The sequence below is a fragment of the Felis catus genome, chromosome C1, assembly GCF_018350175.1.
Source record: "Felis catus isolate Fca126 chromosome C1, F.catus_Fca126_mat1.0, whole genome shotgun sequence".
In the NCBI taxonomy this organism is placed as follows: Eukaryota; Metazoa; Chordata; class Mammalia; order Carnivora; family Felidae; genus Felis; species Felis catus.
Genome location: NC_058375.1, coordinates 143,150,158 through 143,170,555, shown reverse-complemented (window position 1 = coordinate 143,170,555; position 20,398 = coordinate 143,150,158). Strand labels below are relative to the sequence as shown.

The following is a 20,398-nucleotide window of genomic DNA, read 5'->3' as shown; positions in this document are numbered from 1 at the left end:
TAACATGTGCTGTATGATTATGGTTTTGTAAAAAAAGAAAATACTTGCATGTGTATAGATTTTTGTTTTTAAATATGGAGGTAAACTAGCCTGTTAACACTAGTTATATTTCAGGGTTATTTAAAATCAGACTCTGAAAGCCTTTTACCTTCAAAATTATATAATTCTGTGTTTTATGATGAGTTTTTAAGAATTCTATAATCACAATAAAAAATCAGTAAGGAGAAATTTTAAGATACAATCACTGTCCCAATAATTTTCTAAATTACTGAAAAATACAAAATGCTTTTAAAATATAAAGTCATTAGGGAGACCTGGGTGGCTCAGTCTGTTAAGCATCCAACTCTCAATTTCAGCTCAGGTCATGATATCATGGTTCACGATATTGAGCCCCACATCAGGCTCTGCTCTGATGCTGAGCCTGCTTGGGATTCTCTCTCCCTCAAAATAAATAAATAAACATTAAAAAAAATAATAAAATAAAATATAAAGTCATTAGAAACATGACTGTGTATGTACTTCAAGATTTCATGATAATTCTAAGGTAACAATTATCTGGATAAACACTTAAAAGATGTTAAAAAATGAGGAAATACTTAATGTTGAACTGTAACGTATCATTCTTAAAAATACATAGGAGCTGATGGTGCACATTTTGAGCATTTGCTCCATTGCCCCATTACCCTTGTAATTAATCTAATGTTTTGCATTATAAATATCAGTTAATAAAGTATCTACCATCTTAAAGGAAAAATTTGCTCATTTATCAATCTACACATTAGTAAACTATGTTATAAGAGAATTTAGAATTTCAACTTTAAGGGTTTCCTCATTTTTTTTTAATTTTTAAATATTTTTTTCATGTTTATTTATTTTTGAGAGAGAGAGAGAGAGAACGTGGGGAAGGGGCAGAGAGAGGGAGATACAGAATCCAAAGCAGGCTCCAGGCTCTGAGCTGTCAGGACAGAGCCCGATGCAGGGCTTGAACACATAAACCATGAGATCATGACCTAAGCCAAAGTCAGATGCTTAACAGACTGAGTCACCCAGGTGCCCCTAGGGTTTCTTCATTTTTAAAAAGACTTTATTCTCCTTAGCATTTTAGTTTCCTAGCCATACTGCCAACTTCTATGGTCCTACTTCCACTTCTATAGCATAAGGATGGTCTGCCTGAGGTCTTTAATTCCTTCTGGATCTCCATTCTGCAGTAAATATGCCTCCATATATACAGTAAAGTCTTTTATCTAGAATTTTACCAACTGGAAATTTTAGTTGAGTCCCAATCCTATGCTTTGCCAGTGCAATAATAACCAATGTAATGACCTATGAGCACTGAAAGATCCTAAAGATGAGAAAAGTTCTTTAAAATGAAATTTCATATATATACATTTTAAAATCTCTAATTGTACTACAATTCCTTGAAAATCAGTCTAAGGGAAATACAAGTATTATCTGGTTGGATGAAGTACATATTAAGCGACAGTTTATTTTACTTATATACATATATAGCAGTCTACCTGGCTGCAAATTGAATGTCAGACATTTTAACTTTATTTACCAGTGTGTTGAGGTAGAAAAATGCCCTCAAACATCCATCTGTGCTAAGCACTATCTTGATTAAACAAAGTCTATATTCCATAAAAAGCTGGGAAAATAGTACAAAAGATAAAGAATAACGGATTCCCAAGCTTTTAGACTCATGAGTCAGTTTCAAAATTTTTTTTTGAAAAAAGGAAGTAAATGACACCATGTTTTGCCAATTTATTTTGCCAAGAACTGTGTCTGAAAACCATTACCATCTAGGGCCACCTGGGTGGCTCAGTTGGTTGAGAGTCCGACTTTGGCTCAGGTCATGATCTCACAGTTTGTGAGTTTGAGCCCCACATCAGGCTTTCTGCTGTCAGAAAAGAGCCCAGTTCAGATCTTCTGTCCCCCTCACTCTCTGCCCTTCTCCCGCTCTGTACACGTGCTCTCTCTCTCAAAAATAAACGTAAGGAAAAAAAAGAAAACCATTACCATCTAATATCAGCATTATTTCATGAAAGAAAGAGTACCTATATCAAAAGAATAAAAAGGGAAGAAAAGAATGGAAGGGATAAAATCTCAAAATAAATAAAAATTACCAAAAACAATATAATTGGCAGCCAGTAGCAGGCCAAGTCCACATTCAGCTTGAAGGATCTCAATTAAGAAAAGAAATACTCTGGCACCATGACTGCTTTTTCACCTAATGTATCTGTTGCTTTAATCAGTAAACTTACATTCATTGCCTATGAGGACAGATATGATTGTTTTTATCTCATTTTAGAGAGGAGGAAATTAAGGCTTAGAGACACTGACTGACTTGCTCAAAAGTTCTCCTGCCAGTAAGCCCTTTCATATACCAGGCTGCCTCTTATAATTTACAAAGACTGTTGACACATAAAAAGTTCCAAGAACAAAACTGGCAAGTATTAGGTAATTCTCATCAGCGATGTTCTATGCATATGGATACTGCCTTTTCAGTAGCCCATACATAAAACATTGTAAATTACCATAAGCAAAACCCATAGCAAACGTGTACAAAGCAAATACTCATTGCTATATTACAAGGAAACCAATAGTTAATATGATTTCTTATGGACTTTGTTACGTCTATTTAAGTATCCATTCAAAACAGTAATGGAATATATTTTATAAGACACGCATGACTTTAACTCTTCACCTCAAGAAGCCACAGTGCAGGACCATCAATATATTCATTAATAGTGATCATAGGGATGACTCCAAATAGTGCCTAGATAATGAAACTTAATAATATTCAAATATCAAGGCCAAGTTCTTGATCTATCTCTTTTGTCACTAGCTTTTCTCTCCTATTGCAATTAGCCATCTGACATGTTTCATTAGTCCGAGGCAATAAAGAATCTGACTCAACAAAGAAGCAAGCTCTCCAAAATCTGTATGAAAGAAGAGTAGAGTCAACTTACTGTACTCAATTAAGTGTGGTTGGAAAAGGAACTTCTAATTTAAATACTAAATCACCCACTTTTCTTTACCTCTAAGACTTCTACTACTGCCCAAGACTCATAATCTCATTTCTATTATGATTTTTACTGTTCTATTTGTCCATATCTTAACCCCCAAGAATTAAAGCCCCCAAGTACAAGAAGAACAAGAAGTTAGAGAAAACTCTTTAATAACAGAAAAATAAATCTAGTTTTGAATAGAGAAAGAATATTATAATACAGCAATGTCAATCCTGGAGGAATATTTTACTCATTGTCTGCTTCACATCTACAACAACACATACTCATATACAAACATAATGAAAATTTAAGTATTTCAGCATCTAGTTATATCCAGGACACCATACATAGAAAATAAGTAACAGATCATGTGTTCTTTTGGTAAAACAATGACCAAAAACAGTTTATCAGAAAGCAATTCAAACAAAAACCAACTGTTCCTTTTTTTTTTTCTTACTTCTAATTTACTTTGCAGATTCCAAATAGCACTGTAAGTTAATATACTTTAAAAAAAAAAAAAGACTTTGTAGAAATCAATTAATTAAAACATTTTTTTAATGTTTATTTTTGAGAGAGAGAAGAAGACATAGGGTGTGAGCAGGGGAGGGGCGGGAAGAGAGGGAGACACAGAATCCAAAGCAGGCTCCAGGCTCTCAGCTGTCAGCAGAGTCTGATGCGGGGCTCGAACCCACCAACCGTGAGATCATGACCTGAGCCGAAGTCAGATGCTTAACAGACTGAGCCACTCAGGTGCCCCCAAATATGTTAATTTTTAATTAAATTTAAAGCATGTGATTTTTCAAACTATCTTGATATTTACCAAGTATCATTTGTGATGAGAAAATGATGTAACAAGGTGGATAACTTACAGTCATCTTGACAAAAACGACTAACAGTTCCAGAAGGTAACATATAGTCCCTGGTTTGTATATTAACTATGAAATAATGCCAAATTCTATAGATGATATTTAAAGCAGCTTTAGTGAAAAGACACTACTCTTTTTGCTGGCACATTCTTAGAAATCATTACATAATACCAGTAATTCAAAGTGTCCCTACTTTTTGACCATGAACCCCACATCAAATAAGCCATAATTACAACCAATTCATTCTATCCTCACAAAGACTCATCTTCACTTACAAGATTCAAGATGATATAGATTTATGAAGAACTGATACTTTCTCCAAAATCTACAATATTGTGAATGCATAAAATGTTATTTACACAATATTTCTCAACAAGAAGAAAAATTATTTAAAAGCAGGTTCTCAACAAGAGATTCAATAATCCAGACTTTGGACTCAGCTAGCCAATTCACCAGAAATCTTACTTCATACTACCTTTGACCATCATGAGGTTAGAAATTTCCAGTAATATTTGATTTCTATAACACAGTTAGCCCATCCTTAATAACTTTACACATACGTATTGATTTTTTTTCTCCTTGAAAATAAGTCTCTGTGGGTATTTCTACCACAAAATAATAATCCTATCCCTACAAAGTTTAACTTGTTGGCTTGTAAGTTACAGTCACATGCTGTTAAATTTTAATTTTTATCTGTGCATTTTTTCATGCCAACAATAAGATTTTTGTTAATTAACATTATTGACTGCAATGAAATAACACTTTTAACTTAAGAATGTTGGCCCATTCCATGCTGACAGTGCAGGGCTTGCTTGGGATTCTCTCTCTCCCTCTTTCTCTGCCCCTCCCCTACTTACACAACAGGTGCTCACTCTCAAAATAAATAAATACACGTTGAAAAAAAAAAAAAAAAAGAATGTTGGCCTTTCAGTGGTACCTGGGTGGTTCAGATGGTTAAACATCTGGTTCTTGGTTTTGGCTCAGGTCATGATCTTGCAGTTCATGGGTTCAAGCCACACACTGGGCTTCATGCTGATAGTGCATAGCTGGCTTGGAATTCTCTCTCCCTCTCTCTCTCTGCCCCTCCCCCACTAGCACTCAGGCTCTCTTAAAATAAATAAAGTTTAAAAAAAAAAGAATGTTGGCCTTGACCCCTGACTCTTAACTAAATTACTGTAGGACAAATTTAATGACTTTTTTCACTATTTTTCATATTACTGTTATTAAATATTTTATTTCATAATTACAAAACCAATGAGCTTTCTACACTGTGTTGTTTGTTAAATCCATCACTTACATTATCATTTTTCCTCTAAATTTATTTCTAGACTATATAGTAACATTTCTATCCTAGGTGGGACATTTTAATAATTAAATGTTTTATTTTTAATTTCTTTTAATGTTTATTTATTTTTGAGAGACACACACACACACACACACACACACACACACACACACACACACGGGGCGTGACCTGGAAAGGGGCAGAGAGAAAGGGAGACATAGAATCCGATGCAGGCTCCTAGCTCTGAGCTGTCATCCCAGAGCCCAATGTGAGGCTCAAACTCTCATGAACCACGAGATTATGACCTGAGCCAAAGTCTGATGCTCAACTGAGCTACCCAGGTGCCCCAACAATTAATTAAATGGTTTTTATATTTAGCATGCTGAATAACTATAAACCAATGATGCAGCTACATCATTGCACCACTAGATGGGGCACAGGTAATGTGAAATGTGCAGAGTAGTCTAAAGTGGAGAACACTGGTCACTCAAGAAAAAACAATGGAGAACAAAGACAGTGAGAAGTTAAGAACAGGTTTTGATTGGATTTGGCTGTATCACATGGGCAAAACTGCCACAAAGCAAAAGCGCCAATAAGTGCTTCAACTGCCAATAAGATGAAGCTGTTTCAATTAGTGAACTACCTCCTTTTGATTCATTTCATAATTCAAAGTGGGTGGGCTTAGCTAGTATGGCAAAGAACACTAAACATAGAGTCAGGCGTTAGCTATGTTACATGCAAATTATTTGACTTTGTGCAACTTGCTTAAATTCCCCAGGCCTCAATTTCTTCATCTGTTAAAAAATGAAGTGCCTGAACTAATGATAATACGTAAGGGTGGCTTAGCAGGGACTTGGTTCCCTCATAATCTTTATTATTTCCCTAGCAATCCTAGAACATTCATTCACTGTTAGGAAAATTGCAGCTTTAAGGCACATCTATCCATATCTAACTTCCTTTCCAATCAGGAGAACTCAAATAAATGCAGTATCTTTGCATGGGTAGGTCACATACCTAGATGCATTAACTCCTACAAACTGTAATTAAATTGGATAATCACATATGAAATACTGTTTACATACACACTGTCATATTTGCCTGGTTGGAAACCACTGAGCAAACTGAATGAATGAATGATGAAAACTAATGTGAAGTGAACTGGAGATTTTGATTAAGTAGCATAGAACAGTAAAAATTAATTATAAAGTAGCAAGAAGTGGGGAAAGCCTATATAGATACTTCAAAGAATCTAAACTTACTGCCTCATTATTTAACATAGTAACATATTTTCAGAAGTAGGAAAATAATTTAAAAGTATAATTGATCCAAATACACAAAGGAAATGATTGTTTTCTAATAAACAACTCTGTGTGTGTAACATTGCAGTATACCTTTTAACTCAGCAAAGTTTGCAAAGTCAGTATAACAATCTTTCTTCAAAATATGCCTTCAAAATAAATTTTTTTTAACATTTATTCATTTTTGAGAGACAGAGAGAGCGAGCATGAGTGGGGAAGAGGCAGAGGGAGAGCGAGACACTGCATCCAAAGCAGGCTCCAGGCTCTGAGCTGTCAGCACAGAGCCTGACGCGGGGCTTGAACCCACGAACCGTGAGATCATGACCTGGGCTGAAGTTGGGTGCTCAACGGACTGAGCCACCCAGGCACCCCTCAAAATATGCCTTTTGAGTGATGCCTGGGTGGCTCAGTCAGTTAAGCATCCAATTCTTGATTTTGGCTTAGATCATGATCTCACAGTTCATGGGATTGAGCCTCGCATCAGGCTCTGCACTCACAGCTCCGAGCCTGCTTAGGATTCTCTCTCCCCCTCTCTCTCTGAAAATAAACTTAAAAAAATAAATAAAGGCATTATTTTAAAATATCCCTTTTGAAGTCTATTAAATACCTGTCTAAAAATATCCCTTGCAAAATTCTTTATCTTTTATTTCCTAAAGTCTTGTGCTTATGTAAAAGTGAAAATTTCTAAATTATATGTGCTATGGACTATGTTTGTACCCCCATCCACATTCTCTTCTCCATTTATGTTACAAACTTTAGCCCCCAATGTGATGGAATTAGGAGGCGGGGCCTCTGGGGGCCTTTGTCTTTGAATTTTCAACTAAGGACTTGTACTTTCATACAATCAGGAAAAATATTTATATTAACATCATTGCTTAAGTTATAAAGGAATACAGAGCCTGTTACAAAGATAGATATTTGTATAAAAGTGTGATATTGCAAATTAATGAAATACATTAATCTGATTTCTAAGAAAATAGAGTCTGAAGATTTAAACTTTCTCAAAGGAGAAAAGTTGTTTCCCTGTACAAGTTCTCACTCTACTGGTGACACAGAGAATAAACTTATTCTAACATTCCAGAAGCACAGTAATTGCATTATTTTCCACAAGCACTAGAGGGCAGGGTTTTCACTATAAAACCCCGTTTCACCAATTAATCATTGAATTATATGTGTTTTTGGTATGTGGTTTCTGTTAATATGCAATCCCCTATCACTAAATTTATTATATGCCTTATCTGTATCAACACATGATAATATTAAATTACATTTTCAGTCATGGTCTTGATATATTTAATAGCTGATTTAGCATATATAAAATTACCTAACATACATGAGGAAAGGAATTTAAATATATACATATGTACATACAATGTATATTTCAAAACTGTGGTTTTTAGGACTGTGTTAACAAACATACACCATCTAAGTCTCTAATCTGGCACTATCTCATATTAAAACTGAATGACTAATAACACTGAAAACTGAGGTCCATTGTTACTGGTTCTAGTTTAATAAAAAAAGCAAAGATACTTTTTAAGAAACTAAATGCTCTGAGCATTCCAGGTATTTCAGAGAACACTGAAATGCTTTTCTGTAACTCCAAAAGCTTCTATCATCTACGAGGCCTGTGAATTCTTGTATGGGTAAAAGAGAATCTGTGAGGGAAAATAGTATTTCAGGAAGAGAAAACAGTAAGAGTAAAGTCATGACATCTCAAAAGTACAGTTTATTCAGGGAATGCCAGGGTAATCTGATATATGGCTATAGAAAAGGGTGCACTGGAGAAATAGCTGAAGATAAAGTTGGAAAAGTAAGGAAGGATCATTTGAGGACAGACTGTTATGCTGTACTTGGGAGTTGGACATCATTTTGAAGGCAATGGGAAAGTCACTGAAGACTTCTAAGCAAGGGAAGAGCTGCGACAGAGATCTGTTTTTACAGAGGTAACAAAATACAGGACGAATATGAAGAGTGAAAGCTTGGAGTAGAGGAGACCAAGGAGTGAAGTGCACAGGCTAAGGCCTTAAAAAGGGCAAAAACACTGAGGGTGCAAAGACAAAGTATTCCAGTAACATTTCAAAAAACAGGAATGGCTAGACTTGGCAAAGGATAAATACAGTGAATACGGGTTTCAAGCCTTGATAACTGGATGGAGAGTGATGTCTTTAAGACAAGCTAGAGTGTAAGTAATTTTAAGTGCAAGGTGTTTTCTGATATCCAGGCTACAAGATCTACTAAATAGCTACAAATGTAAGGCTGAAAATCCAGAGGGAAGTGTGATATAAAGAAATAAAAGGCAAAAATAAGATGTTTTTTTGGTGGCTTATAAAAGGAGTCTCATTATATTATTGACATTAGATGCATACCTCTTATTACCAAGTAATTAATGTCATCAAGCATCAAGAATATGAATTTGAATTGAACACAGTATCACACAGGAAAATAAACTTTGCAAATGAATGGTAGTCACGTAAACTATGGGATGGCATTGCACTATTAGGAACAACTTACTCAATTTAATTATTACTCATTATCCACTTTGAACACACACATACAAAATGTAATGCCAACTATGATTTATGTTTCATGTACAGATAGGGATTTATTAAGACATTTAAGATACACAAACAAATTTCATCTGAAGTAAAGCCACAAGTTTTAAAGACAGATTTATAAGACAGAAAAATATGAGCTTACTAATAAAGAAAGCTGTTAATAACAATTACTAATAAATATCATTAGTAAGGGCAGGAAGCTTAGTCAGTTAAGCATCTGACTTCAGCTCAGGTCATGATCTTATGGTGTGTGAGTCTGAGCCCCATGCTGGGCTGTGTGCTCTCAGCACAGAGCTTGGATCCTCTGTCCCCTTCTCTCTCTGTCCCTCCCCCACTCACGTTCTCTCAGTCTCTCTCTCTAAAATAAGCATTTAACAAATAAATATCATTATTATAAAACTTCCTATTTACAGAGTCTCTCAAATACATTTTATTTGATCTCTACAAACTGTCCATAAAGTAAACTGGTGCTGGTAGTTATAATAGCAACAATAACAACCATAATACTCTGATAACACATGAATTTTAAACCAGAGTTTATTTTCTACTCTTCACCTTTTCCCCAACCCCTCAGTTTGTAGAATACACTAGACGTCTTAGAAACTCATATTTGGAAATTTATAGTATTTAATACCCGAGCTTTCTTGACATAAATCAACTAGATTAAAACTAGGTTAGAACTGAATTTTGTGAAAGTCTTTGAACTATAGAAAACACAGACCAAAGAAATCTAATATTGTTCCACTATGAAATGCACTTAATCTGATCTAGACATTTAAATTGGGTGCCATAAATGCTTGGTAATTATTACAGAAACCTGAAATCTGGGGAAAAGTCCAATCCAACTTAAGTTGATATAAATCTGACCATTTATAGATGCATCTAGTAAAACTCTCACTATGCTGATATAAATTTAGCTTTCATAAACTGTTTAAATGAAATTCTAGCCCGAGAGGACAAACATCCATCAAAATTTCTTACTTCATAGATCAACTCTTGAATTTCATTTTTTAAAAAACCACTGCATTATCTAGGTAAGGAGTTTAAAAGAGTCTCCATTTATCTAAAGGCTGAGCCAATCTGGAAACTTTAAAGTCATTTATATTTTATAGAGACTGGGAACTCAACATGTTATCTTACAAATAAGCAGCCTCTTGCTTCTATATATTTTAGCATTTCAACAGGGTTGGAATGGGTTAAAAAAGAAACAAGAATACTTACTTGAACCTGGCAGGTGAAAGAGGAGTAGGAGGAAACATTCCTGGTTCAAAAGAGTCAAAATAAGTCACTGTCCAAGAAAAGCTACAACAGGAGAATCCGGCAGATAGAGAGATTATAAGTAGAGTCCAGAATCCTTAATGGGAAAAGAGGAAGAAAACTTTAATTATTAACAGCAAAGCAATTTAAATTAAACCAGTATCTTCATGTTCAGAAGATCATGTGTATTTCTGAACTTCTGAATTGCGTGTAGGTGATACAAGAGATTTGAGCTTAGTACAAGCTAAACCATGTAAAGTGTAAAATACTAAAGCACAATTAGAAGTCATATCATTCAATATTTAAATTATAATTGAATAAAATATAAAATAACTAAAAATGTAAATAACAATAGTTTGGTATTTCAATTATCATTTAATATGTGGAAAAGAGTACAAATTCAACTTAATATATCTTCAGTTTTACAAAATTGGACTACAGAAATAGTTAAAATACTTCACTGTTAAAATGTCTTGACATTTTTCATTTAACTCTATGAATCACAGCTTGCTATCTTTTATTACCTACAATAAGTGTTTCCTTTCTTTCCATACTATGCACTTTTGACATAAGAATTTTACAGTGTATACTCTTTATACCTTTCCTATAAACATTATTAACCTAAGCTGATTCAATTTTCTCAGTATATGGACAAAAGTTAACTCACAATTTACAAATGAGTTGGGATCCTAAATTTTATTTTCAGAGGGGAAGACTGGAAGATTTTCTCAAAGAATTCTTAAGTCAAAAGCATGGTATTATCTTCAACTCAAGGGAAGGGGGAAAAGGTTGAGAAATGGAAGAATGGGGGGAATGAACAAAGCAACAGTAGAGGGAATAAATTAATTTGAAGGTTTTTAGACACATACTCAAACTGCCTCCTTAAGAGAGTTTATTAAGCTACCACTACTGATTGTGTGTCCCGGGCTGTACCTACTGAGGTAGTATAGGGAGGGAGGAAAGGCTGTGAAGACTATGGTTGAGAATAATATATGAACTACCAATTTCCTGGCTGCACAAAATGCACAACTAAGATGCCTTCTGGCAAGAAGCGGTTAAGAAATACGTGCACTGGACTGTTTATAAGCCATACGAAGTCCGGTAACAGTCCGATAAAACTGCTAAAAGACAAACTCAGAGAAATGAAGTATTAAGAAATACTGTGGCAAAGTATTTTTGAAAGATTAACCTTAATCTTTTCTCACTAGTTCCCTTTCCTTTACCCCCTTTTAAGGAGATAAGGAACTGTGTGTTCACTGCCACAGAAAGATGTGACAAAGAGAAACAGCCTCAGTGTCTCTTTGGTTTTTATGTTGCAAAATGATTCAGGGAACTGGGGGGATAAATATAAGCAAGAGGGTAGACAAACACAAAATGTCTTGAATAGACAGCAAAGATGAGTTGATCGGGTATAGACAAAACCTTTGTGTAGAACGGGGAGAAAGAGAGTGAGGGCTTTATGCACAGGTGAGGAAGACTCTCCTGGTTTGAAGAAAGTGGTGTGTGTGCGTGTACGGACAGGGGATAGTACTGCTGGCACTTCCTGGCAGAGCCAGGAGAGGAGGCCACACACCACCACAGAGGGATTGTAGCTATATACAGCAGCTTGGCAGATGGATCCAGAGCCAAGCCTGCAGATGTCTCTCTCCTAAGTGGGGCACAGAAACAGCAGATGGTCATGTGGCTACAAAAGTGCTACATCTGAGGAGCACCTGGGTGGCTCAGTTGGGTTAACTGTCCGACTTCGGCTCAGGTCATGAACTGGAGGTTTCCGAGTTAGAGCCTGGTGTTGGGCTCTGTGCTGACAGAACACAGCCTGGAGCCTGCTTCAGATTCTGTGTCTCCCTCTCTCTCTGTTCCTCCTCCGCTCACACTCTCTCTCTCAAAAATAAATAAAAAGATTAAAAAAAAAAAAAAAAGTGCTACATCTGAAAGGCCATCCTGACCAGAAAGCAAGATGCTTCCACAGTAACTCATTTGAGCAAATGCTTTGAGGACTAGATTGCATCCCACCCCAATGTCCTGGCACAGTGTCAGACTTTAGAACCTTAACTGAACCTAGGACTGGGTAGACAGAACCTTAGCAAAGACTGAGGTACAATCTTCCTGCCAACCCAGTGAGATAGAAGACCAAAATAAAAATTGTAAGATTACTTATAGCTGTACACACAGCTACAACTTAAGGATGGTTATTCTGCCAAATAGCTATTATTTGTTATTATTTAGATGAATACTGATAAAGGGGATAAAACAACTGACAGGTTTACACTAAGTTTAACATCTTACAATACATAAAGTCTGCAGAACAAAGACAGTAATTATGAAAATTCAACTATCTGGGGACTGTTGTAGAATAATGGAAACTTCTAAATATCTAAAAAATGTGAGAAAGACACAAAATAACAGGTAAAAAAGTAATAAAATGTGAGGCTGTCTATAAAGCCCATCAAGCCTTTTCACTCAAGTGAAATAGAACACTCGTCAAAATTAATATAAGAATATTCTTCAGTTTTGAAAACTGACCACTATTCTACAACCTAAGTGCTTACCTCACCTTGCGTAGTTTTACTTTATATTCACTTTGAACGAATCAAGAGTTACATCACTGACAAAAGCCAATTCATAATGATATGCCTAAAAAAGTACATTGCAATATTACGGTCTACAAGTGCTTATACTTCAGAAAATGACTCAATTTGTCTGTGAACAAGCAGAAAATCCACACAAGTTGGTAACTACACAACTATATCTGCAGCAAGTCCCTTCCTCCAGAACCCCTCATGCTAAAAACTTGACAACTAATGTTACGTAAACCCATTTTACCAAAAGTTAACATAATTTTTAAAAAGTACAAAAGCATATAAAAACTAAGTTAGAGTCTTTCTACCTCAATTCACCAATTCCACTCCTAAAAGCAATCAGCTAAGTTGTGCATCTTTTCTAAGTTATAGTGTTCTAGGTAATGTAAATATATATATGGAGCTAGTTATGTACAATATACAATACATATAGATTCCATTTTCCACAAATAGGATTCTCACCAGAAAAGCTGTCCTGCACTTTGCTTTTCTCACATAACAATGTTGGAGACCTTTCATATCAGTACACATAGCTACACTTCTATTACATATTTTTATTATTCCACTATTAAAAACTATGTTGCAAGTAATATCCTTAAACTATACAGTTATACAAGGATATCTGTAACAAATTTCCAAAGAACTGGTGTATCAAAGGATATAGGCCTTTAAATAAATACATACATCCTTTGTTCTTATCTATAGTTCAATTTTCATCAGTTGATGGAAATTCATCTTTCCACCAACTGAAACGTCTGGGCTTCAATGTTTTTACCTAAAGCAAAGATGGGGGGTAGGTGGAAAATTCCTATCCCCATCTTTTTGCTGGAGTTTTATATTCACTTATCTCATGGTATATTTTGTTTTGGTTCACTTTTTAAAATAAATGATTTTGGTGTCAAAGTGCAGTTACTACTCTAAAAATATGCTGGCAGTTCTGTATTTCTATAAAAGCTGCCAACAAAGAAAGATGATTGTATGTTTTAAATATTTTATTTAGCACTTTCAGGCTTACAGGGATGAGGTGACTTTCAGAAGCTTTATGAAATCAGATATGTGAAGGCAATAGTTTGCACATTATAAACAGAAACAACTAGAAAAACAAACAAACAAAACACCTCCCGTGATCCGATATTGGGAAAAATTTATTAAAACACTGTTATGCAAATACATCCTTCATAAAAACTTATTTGTGCCATAAGCAAACAATGAATGAGTAAATGTCACAGCATGCTGATAATGTCCAAGTCCTATTTCAGAGCTTCTGACAATTTGAAAATTTTAGATAAAATTGTATACTATGAAATACTACAGTGCAGTAACAAAAAAGAATGAGGTAGAACTATATATAAAGATACAGATTAATCTCCAAGACATTTTAATAAAGCTGCATGATTGCAATTATGTTCTTTCTATGACAATGACAAAACCACATTTTGAATGATCCTGTACATATAAATGAATAGAAAAAGATCTGAAAAGATATACAAGTACATTAGTGGGAATCTTTGCTTTAATTGTTGGAATTTCTTTCCAAGTGAGACTATATTATTTCTATAACTCATGAAATTAAAAATTAAAATTAGTATTTAGGTAATTTTAAAAGTTGTAAAAACTATAGCTGGTTACTAATAAAACCTTAGATGTACTCATACCTAAAATTAATCAACTATTTTTAAATGTTAAGCAAAGTTTTGCAACTTTATCAGATTCTATAGTTTTCTAACTTAGGAGGGCAAAAACATTTTAAATAATTTAGTATTTTCTCTAAAATTCAACACAGTCTACCGACAGCTCAAGTCTTCAAATCCCTTAACCAACGTGTGTCTCTGCATGTTAAGACAGAAAGCTAGATAGCCTTTGATCTTCAAACTTATTATTTCCAAATACAGGAGCAGATGAAAGCATTCTTTCCTCCCCTTCCAGTGTCACCTGATAAAGGTCTCTACCCAACTGCCTGTTCACCTGCAGCTCAGCATGTAGCAATTTCACTCCCATTCCTGCTGAAAAAGGCAAGGAAAGTGGAAGGAAACATTCTGAAAGATGAAGTGACAAAAACTTGAAAAATTAAGTAACATCTGTAGTTTCCAACCATGTTAAATCATCCAATTCACATGGGAAACTTTTAGAAAACTTCTTTTATCATGGACAATTTCAAACATACACAAAAGTAGAGGGAAAAGTACAATGCAACCCCACGGATTGACCACTCATCTTTATATAACTCGTCATATCTTGTTAAGCCTATATTACTCTTGGAAGCATATAATCTTTAGTATAATAGGCAAAATAGTTATTACTATCATCTAATGTCCAAAATACCCTTTCCCTTATCTTTTTTTTCTTTCTTTCCTTATTTTAAGTCATTTGATGAACAATTTACAGAAGACTAAAAAGACCATGTAAAAACTATGTTAGAAATTTTAATAAAATATAAATACAACAAATCCAAAGTTTCATTCTGAATTTCCTTGGTTTTAAAAATATACACCCTAGAAATGGCCATATACTCTTAAGTGCAAGTAACTGATTACTAATTTCATACATGAATCTGGAACATAATTATCTTATAAATACTGATTCCAGACTTCAGATACACCTTTAAGTGGTTTCAGCTTATCATTAGTTTTGCTTTTTCTTTTTGCACGTGCATCACCAAAACACAAAACACATGGCAAAGAGAGGCCAACCGTCTACTTTGCTCCATAATTTGCAAAACATTTCCATTTTTAGAATTATGAACAATTTGAATCATCAACCCAGTGAATTTTTAAAATTTCTTTCCAATCACCTTTTTATACATAGATGCCTTCAGCATTTGTCCATTTACAAACACTATGAAATAAGGGCAGACAAATATCACAAAATACGAAAAATAAAATACATCATTTAGCAAAGAGGACGGTTTGTATTTCTGCCTGAAGCCCTTTCTGTTGAATGACTAACTGAACGAGAATACTCTATTTTTTTGAAAAGGGTCAGAATAGTATCTTGAGTTTTACTTGCTGTAAGGTCTGTTACAACTACTAAACTCTGCTATTGTAACATGAAAACAGCCAGACAATATATAAAGGAAAGGACAAAGCTAGGCTATAACAAAATTAATTTACAAAAAACAGGTAGGTCAGATTGGTCTGCAGGCCACTGTTTGTTCTAGAAGATTCCATCATAATTTATTTTTAGCAAAGTTAAAAAGTAACTGGTAAGTACTATTAAGATTATTCCTAATATAATGAAAGAGCAAAACTGAGATATAGAAAAGATGACAAAAATTTCATAATGTACTTTAGATTAAGAAAAGGATCCAAAAGACCAATATGGTAACTTCAAGGTTAAATAACCTTTATTCTATCAAAAAATTTAACTCAATTTTCCCTTTAGTCTCTGAAGATGCCCCAAGAAAGAATTAAAGTCACAAAATATCAATCTTTACAAATAGAACTGCTCATGAAACTGGAAAAAGGAGCCCTGATGTTATATTAAACATTAAAGTATGCAGCCAATTAAGTGACTTTGAGTAGATAAGGATCTTGTAAATTTAAAAAATCTGCAGATTTTGAAATCTTTTAAGTTCAAAAAAAGAAAATCTGCAGGGTTTTGTTGTTGATAAGTCTGGTTTGGGAAACATTAAACCAGTGGCTCTCATGTACCAGCAGCATAAATATCACCTAGAAACTTATTAAAAATGCAACTTCAGGGTGCCTGGGTGGCTCAGTTAAGTGTCTGACTTTGGCTCAGAGCATGATCCCACAGTTTTTGAGTTCATGCCCCCACATCAAGCTCTGTGCTGGAGCCTTCTTGGGATTCTCTCTGTCTCTGTCCCTTCTCCATTCTCTCTTTCAAAATAAATAAAAATGAACTTAAAAAAATGCAAATTTGTGGGCTCCATTCCCACACCTACCAAATCAGAAACTCTAGAACAGGTAAAGCCCAATAAATGAGTTTTAACAAGTCTTTCAGCTGATTCTGATGCCAGCTAAAGTTTGACTTCATTAGCCTAAGAAACATCCCCCCAGATCAATTTCTTGAGATTTAGAAGTCCCAGTGTCTCCTTGTCATTACTGCTTCTAGGTATTAGGGAGACCTGTAATGATTTTTATGACTAATAAGTTAGCTGCACAATGATAATTCCCCCTAATAATTCATACTGTTTCTGCCTTGCTATTGTGCCTACACTATCTCATAACATAAAAAGTCTAATATACACTGTCATGAATTTTGGTTGAGAAGATATTTATATTGATGAATGCAGGACAGTCGGTAATACTAGGTGAAATAACACATCTAAAAAATTAAAGTTTTGATATACTGTAAAAGTTCAATATTTTTATTAATGCTCAATGTATTATTTCCTAAACTTAAATTTGTGCTTTTCTTAAACACAGTTTTCCTTATTGAGAGTTACAGTCATTCATTACTGTATTGAGAAAGAAAGAAAGAAAGAAAGAAAGAAAGAAAGAAAGAAAGAAAGAAAGAAAGAAGAACCTATAATTCCAAAACCCAGGTAAATTATCTAAAATTTTGGTTATATCCTTCTAGTCATTTTGGGCTTTCATTTTTCTCTCTTTTGTTACCTTAGTGATCATTCTTTATTTAATATAAGTAAGCAACACACACAATTTTACAAAAACTGCCACAGAAGAGGATAACATTATTTGTGAATTTGCCCCACACAGTTGCAGATAGCAATATATCATATCCTTAATACACAGTGGCCTCAAATTACAAGGTTCATACATTCACTAAAAAAAAGTTCAAGTTCACAGTTTCAATCATTGTTCACTGTAAGGAAGAAACTGAGTGAGTTGTTTTCAATTTGTGCCTTTCTAAGAGAATGGGTCACCCAACACACCATTTCCCTTAGAAATTTTTACCATTTTCTAATGTTCTGTATCATGAAATTATGATGGCAGAGTCTCACTTCATCACTCTGCAGAATAAATGATACTCTTCAAATGAATTGGCTTCATCCTTGATTGAATTTATTATGTCAGTCATCTCTGGAAATGTTCAGAAGCTAGAAACATCTCAGTCATAAAACAGAACTAAATGAGCGGCTCAAAAACAAGAATAGCCCTTGGTACTGCAATATGCTAGGAATTTGGTCTTAGCCACAAGAGGGACTTAATGTTAACTATTAAATAGATGTCAAAGAATGACAGGCACAAAAGATCAGAAGCTTTTCAAACTGAAGGAACTCCATGAAGTTGATTATAATTCCTGTACAGAACTACTTACAGCATGTATATTAAAAGTACTAGTCCTAAAAAAAAAAAAGTACTAGTCTGGGGCTTCCGGGTGGCTCAGTTAAGCATCCGAATCTTGATTTCAGCTCAGGTCATGATCTCACATTTTGTGAGTTCAACCCCCATGCTGGGCTCCGCACTGCTTCTTCTCATCTCTCTCTCTCTCTCCCCCAAAATAAACAAATGTAAAAAAAAAAAAAAAAAAAAAAATTAAGCATTTTCTGGTAAAGGCAAATCCTTCTGTTTTACTTATGTACTTACTTCAGATTTGCCTCAAATAAAAGGTCCTTTTATCACACCCTACAGTAAGACTATGAAAAAAAATGCAAAAATTGGAAATAGAACTAAGTGTGTGAAGAGTGACAAAATTTGGAAAATGTGAGATACAAAAGCCAATGTACAAAAATGAAACAACTCATATGTTGTATATTAGTGCAATCAACTTGGCCTGAGAATAACCTTCAGGAGGAAGGACTAGAATGTGATTTAACTAAGTAAACTTAAGTTTTATTAATCTCCCTGAAAAACAGGCTTATAGTAGGAGATGGTGTAAAGGACAATTATACAAAAGGAAAGCCCTTCGAATGCCACCTAGGAAGATCAGGGAGATGAGTTCTAAAACCAGGTGATATTGGCAATCATACCTCCCTGGCTGGAATACCTCACCAATAAAGACAAACAATGATACCCTCCCTAATCCTACTAGCTATTAGGATAAATTAACCCCCCAAATGCCCAGACACCATGCTCATCATGAACCTTTTTATATTTAAATTATAAACAGGGTTTCCCATGAAGATTTCTTTCAGACAAAGATGGCAAGAGAATGGCAGTGTCTTAGATTCATTCAAAGTCAGGTTTCTAAAGAGGCTTGTGCGCATATGTATTATTTATTACTGTCACTAGACAACTTGCAAGGACTTTTAACCCTTTTAACCGCTCTTAAGTATACTTTTAGAGGCACCTGGCTGGTTCAGCTGGTAGAGCATGCGACTCTTGATCTTGGGGTGGTAAGTCTGGGCCCATATTGAGTATAGAGATTACTTAAAAATACAATCTTTAAAAAAAACAAAAACAAAAAACCACAATTTAAAAAAGTGAGATTCTCGCCCTGCAAAAGTATTTCTCTAATGGTTGGTACAGCAAAATCACCTGTTAAAAATGAAGATTCTCAGCCTCCACCTGGAGCTGAAACAAAATCTAGAGGCACTTTTTAAAACCAAGTCTAGGTGATTATTACACATACTAACAGGAGAACTGCTGTTAAATCTGCTCTTAATGAGCAGATCTATGCCAATCTATGCCAATCTCAGACTAGGCCTAAATTGAAATAAAAAAAAATTTGCAGGAGCGCCTGGTGACTCAGTGGGTTAAACGTCTGACTTCCACTCAGGTAATGATCTCACGTTTCCTGAGTTCAAGCCCCGCGTTAGGCTCTGTGCTGACACAGCCTGGAGCCTGCTTCGGATTCTGTGTCTCCTTCTCTCTCTGCCCCTCCTCCACTTGTGCCGGTCTCTCTCTCTCTCTTGCTCTCTCCCTCTCAAAAATAAACAAACATTAAAAAAAAAAAAAAAAAAGATACAGCAGTTTCTCCCCTCATTCCTGAGATTGTTCCTGAATCTCCAAAGTGTATTCATGGCATTAGCAAAGACTTAATGATCTTCACATATGCTGTCACAATTATTATATATCTATCAGGCACATCTAAAAGCAATACCAGACTAACTGGAAGTGGAAAAGTAGGGCAATGACAAAGCCCTATTATATCCTTTTGATACTGAACAAGCCATTCCTTCAGATGACAAGTGCCACCTATGCTTTTCATAAATGTGAATGAAATCTTGTCAACTTAAACATTTTTTTTCATTTATTTTGAGACTGAGCACGAGTGGGGGAGGGGCAGAGAGAAAGACACAGAATCCGAAGCAGGCTCCGGCTCTGAGCACTCAGCACAGTGCCCAAAGCGGGCTCAAACTCATGAACTGTTAAGATCATGCCCTGAACTGAAGTCGGACGCTTAACTGAGTCACCCAGTTACCCCATGAAATCTTGTCAATTTTTAAACTGAGAATTTAAACAACTGAGATTCTATGTATTGAGTTGATAGATCAATAAATGCTACAAAAATCCTTATAATCTTGGCTGTTTTTAGACATGAAACAGTGTAACAACATACATTGATAAAGTGAATCATCAGAAAGTACATTTTCTCATGCAAGAAGTTGAAAAGACCATAGACAAGTTTTCATGGGACATCTAGCAACTAATTTGTTTCTATAATTTGAAGATAAAGGTTTCCCC

General features: G+C 34.9%; 1 protein-coding gene across 5 annotated transcripts in view; it reads right to left on the bottom strand.

Moving 5' to 3' along the window:
- ARL6IP6 (ADP ribosylation factor like GTPase 6 interacting protein 6) overlaps positions 1-20,398 on the bottom strand; it is a 40,020-nt gene that overhangs the window by 16,836 nt on the left and 2,786 nt on the right. For 4 of the 5 annotated variants that reach the window (XM_006935285.5, XM_003990770.6, XM_019838117.3 and 1 more), the window contains one exon: positions 10,237-10,369. In XM_006935285.5, coding sequence (XP_006935347.2) covers positions 10,237-10,369 — 133 coding nt within the window. Of the gene's footprint in view, positions 1-10,236; positions 10,370-13,978; positions 14,852-20,398 lie in introns of those variants that run through there. The other variant, XM_019838118.3, reaches the window with a different exon arrangement.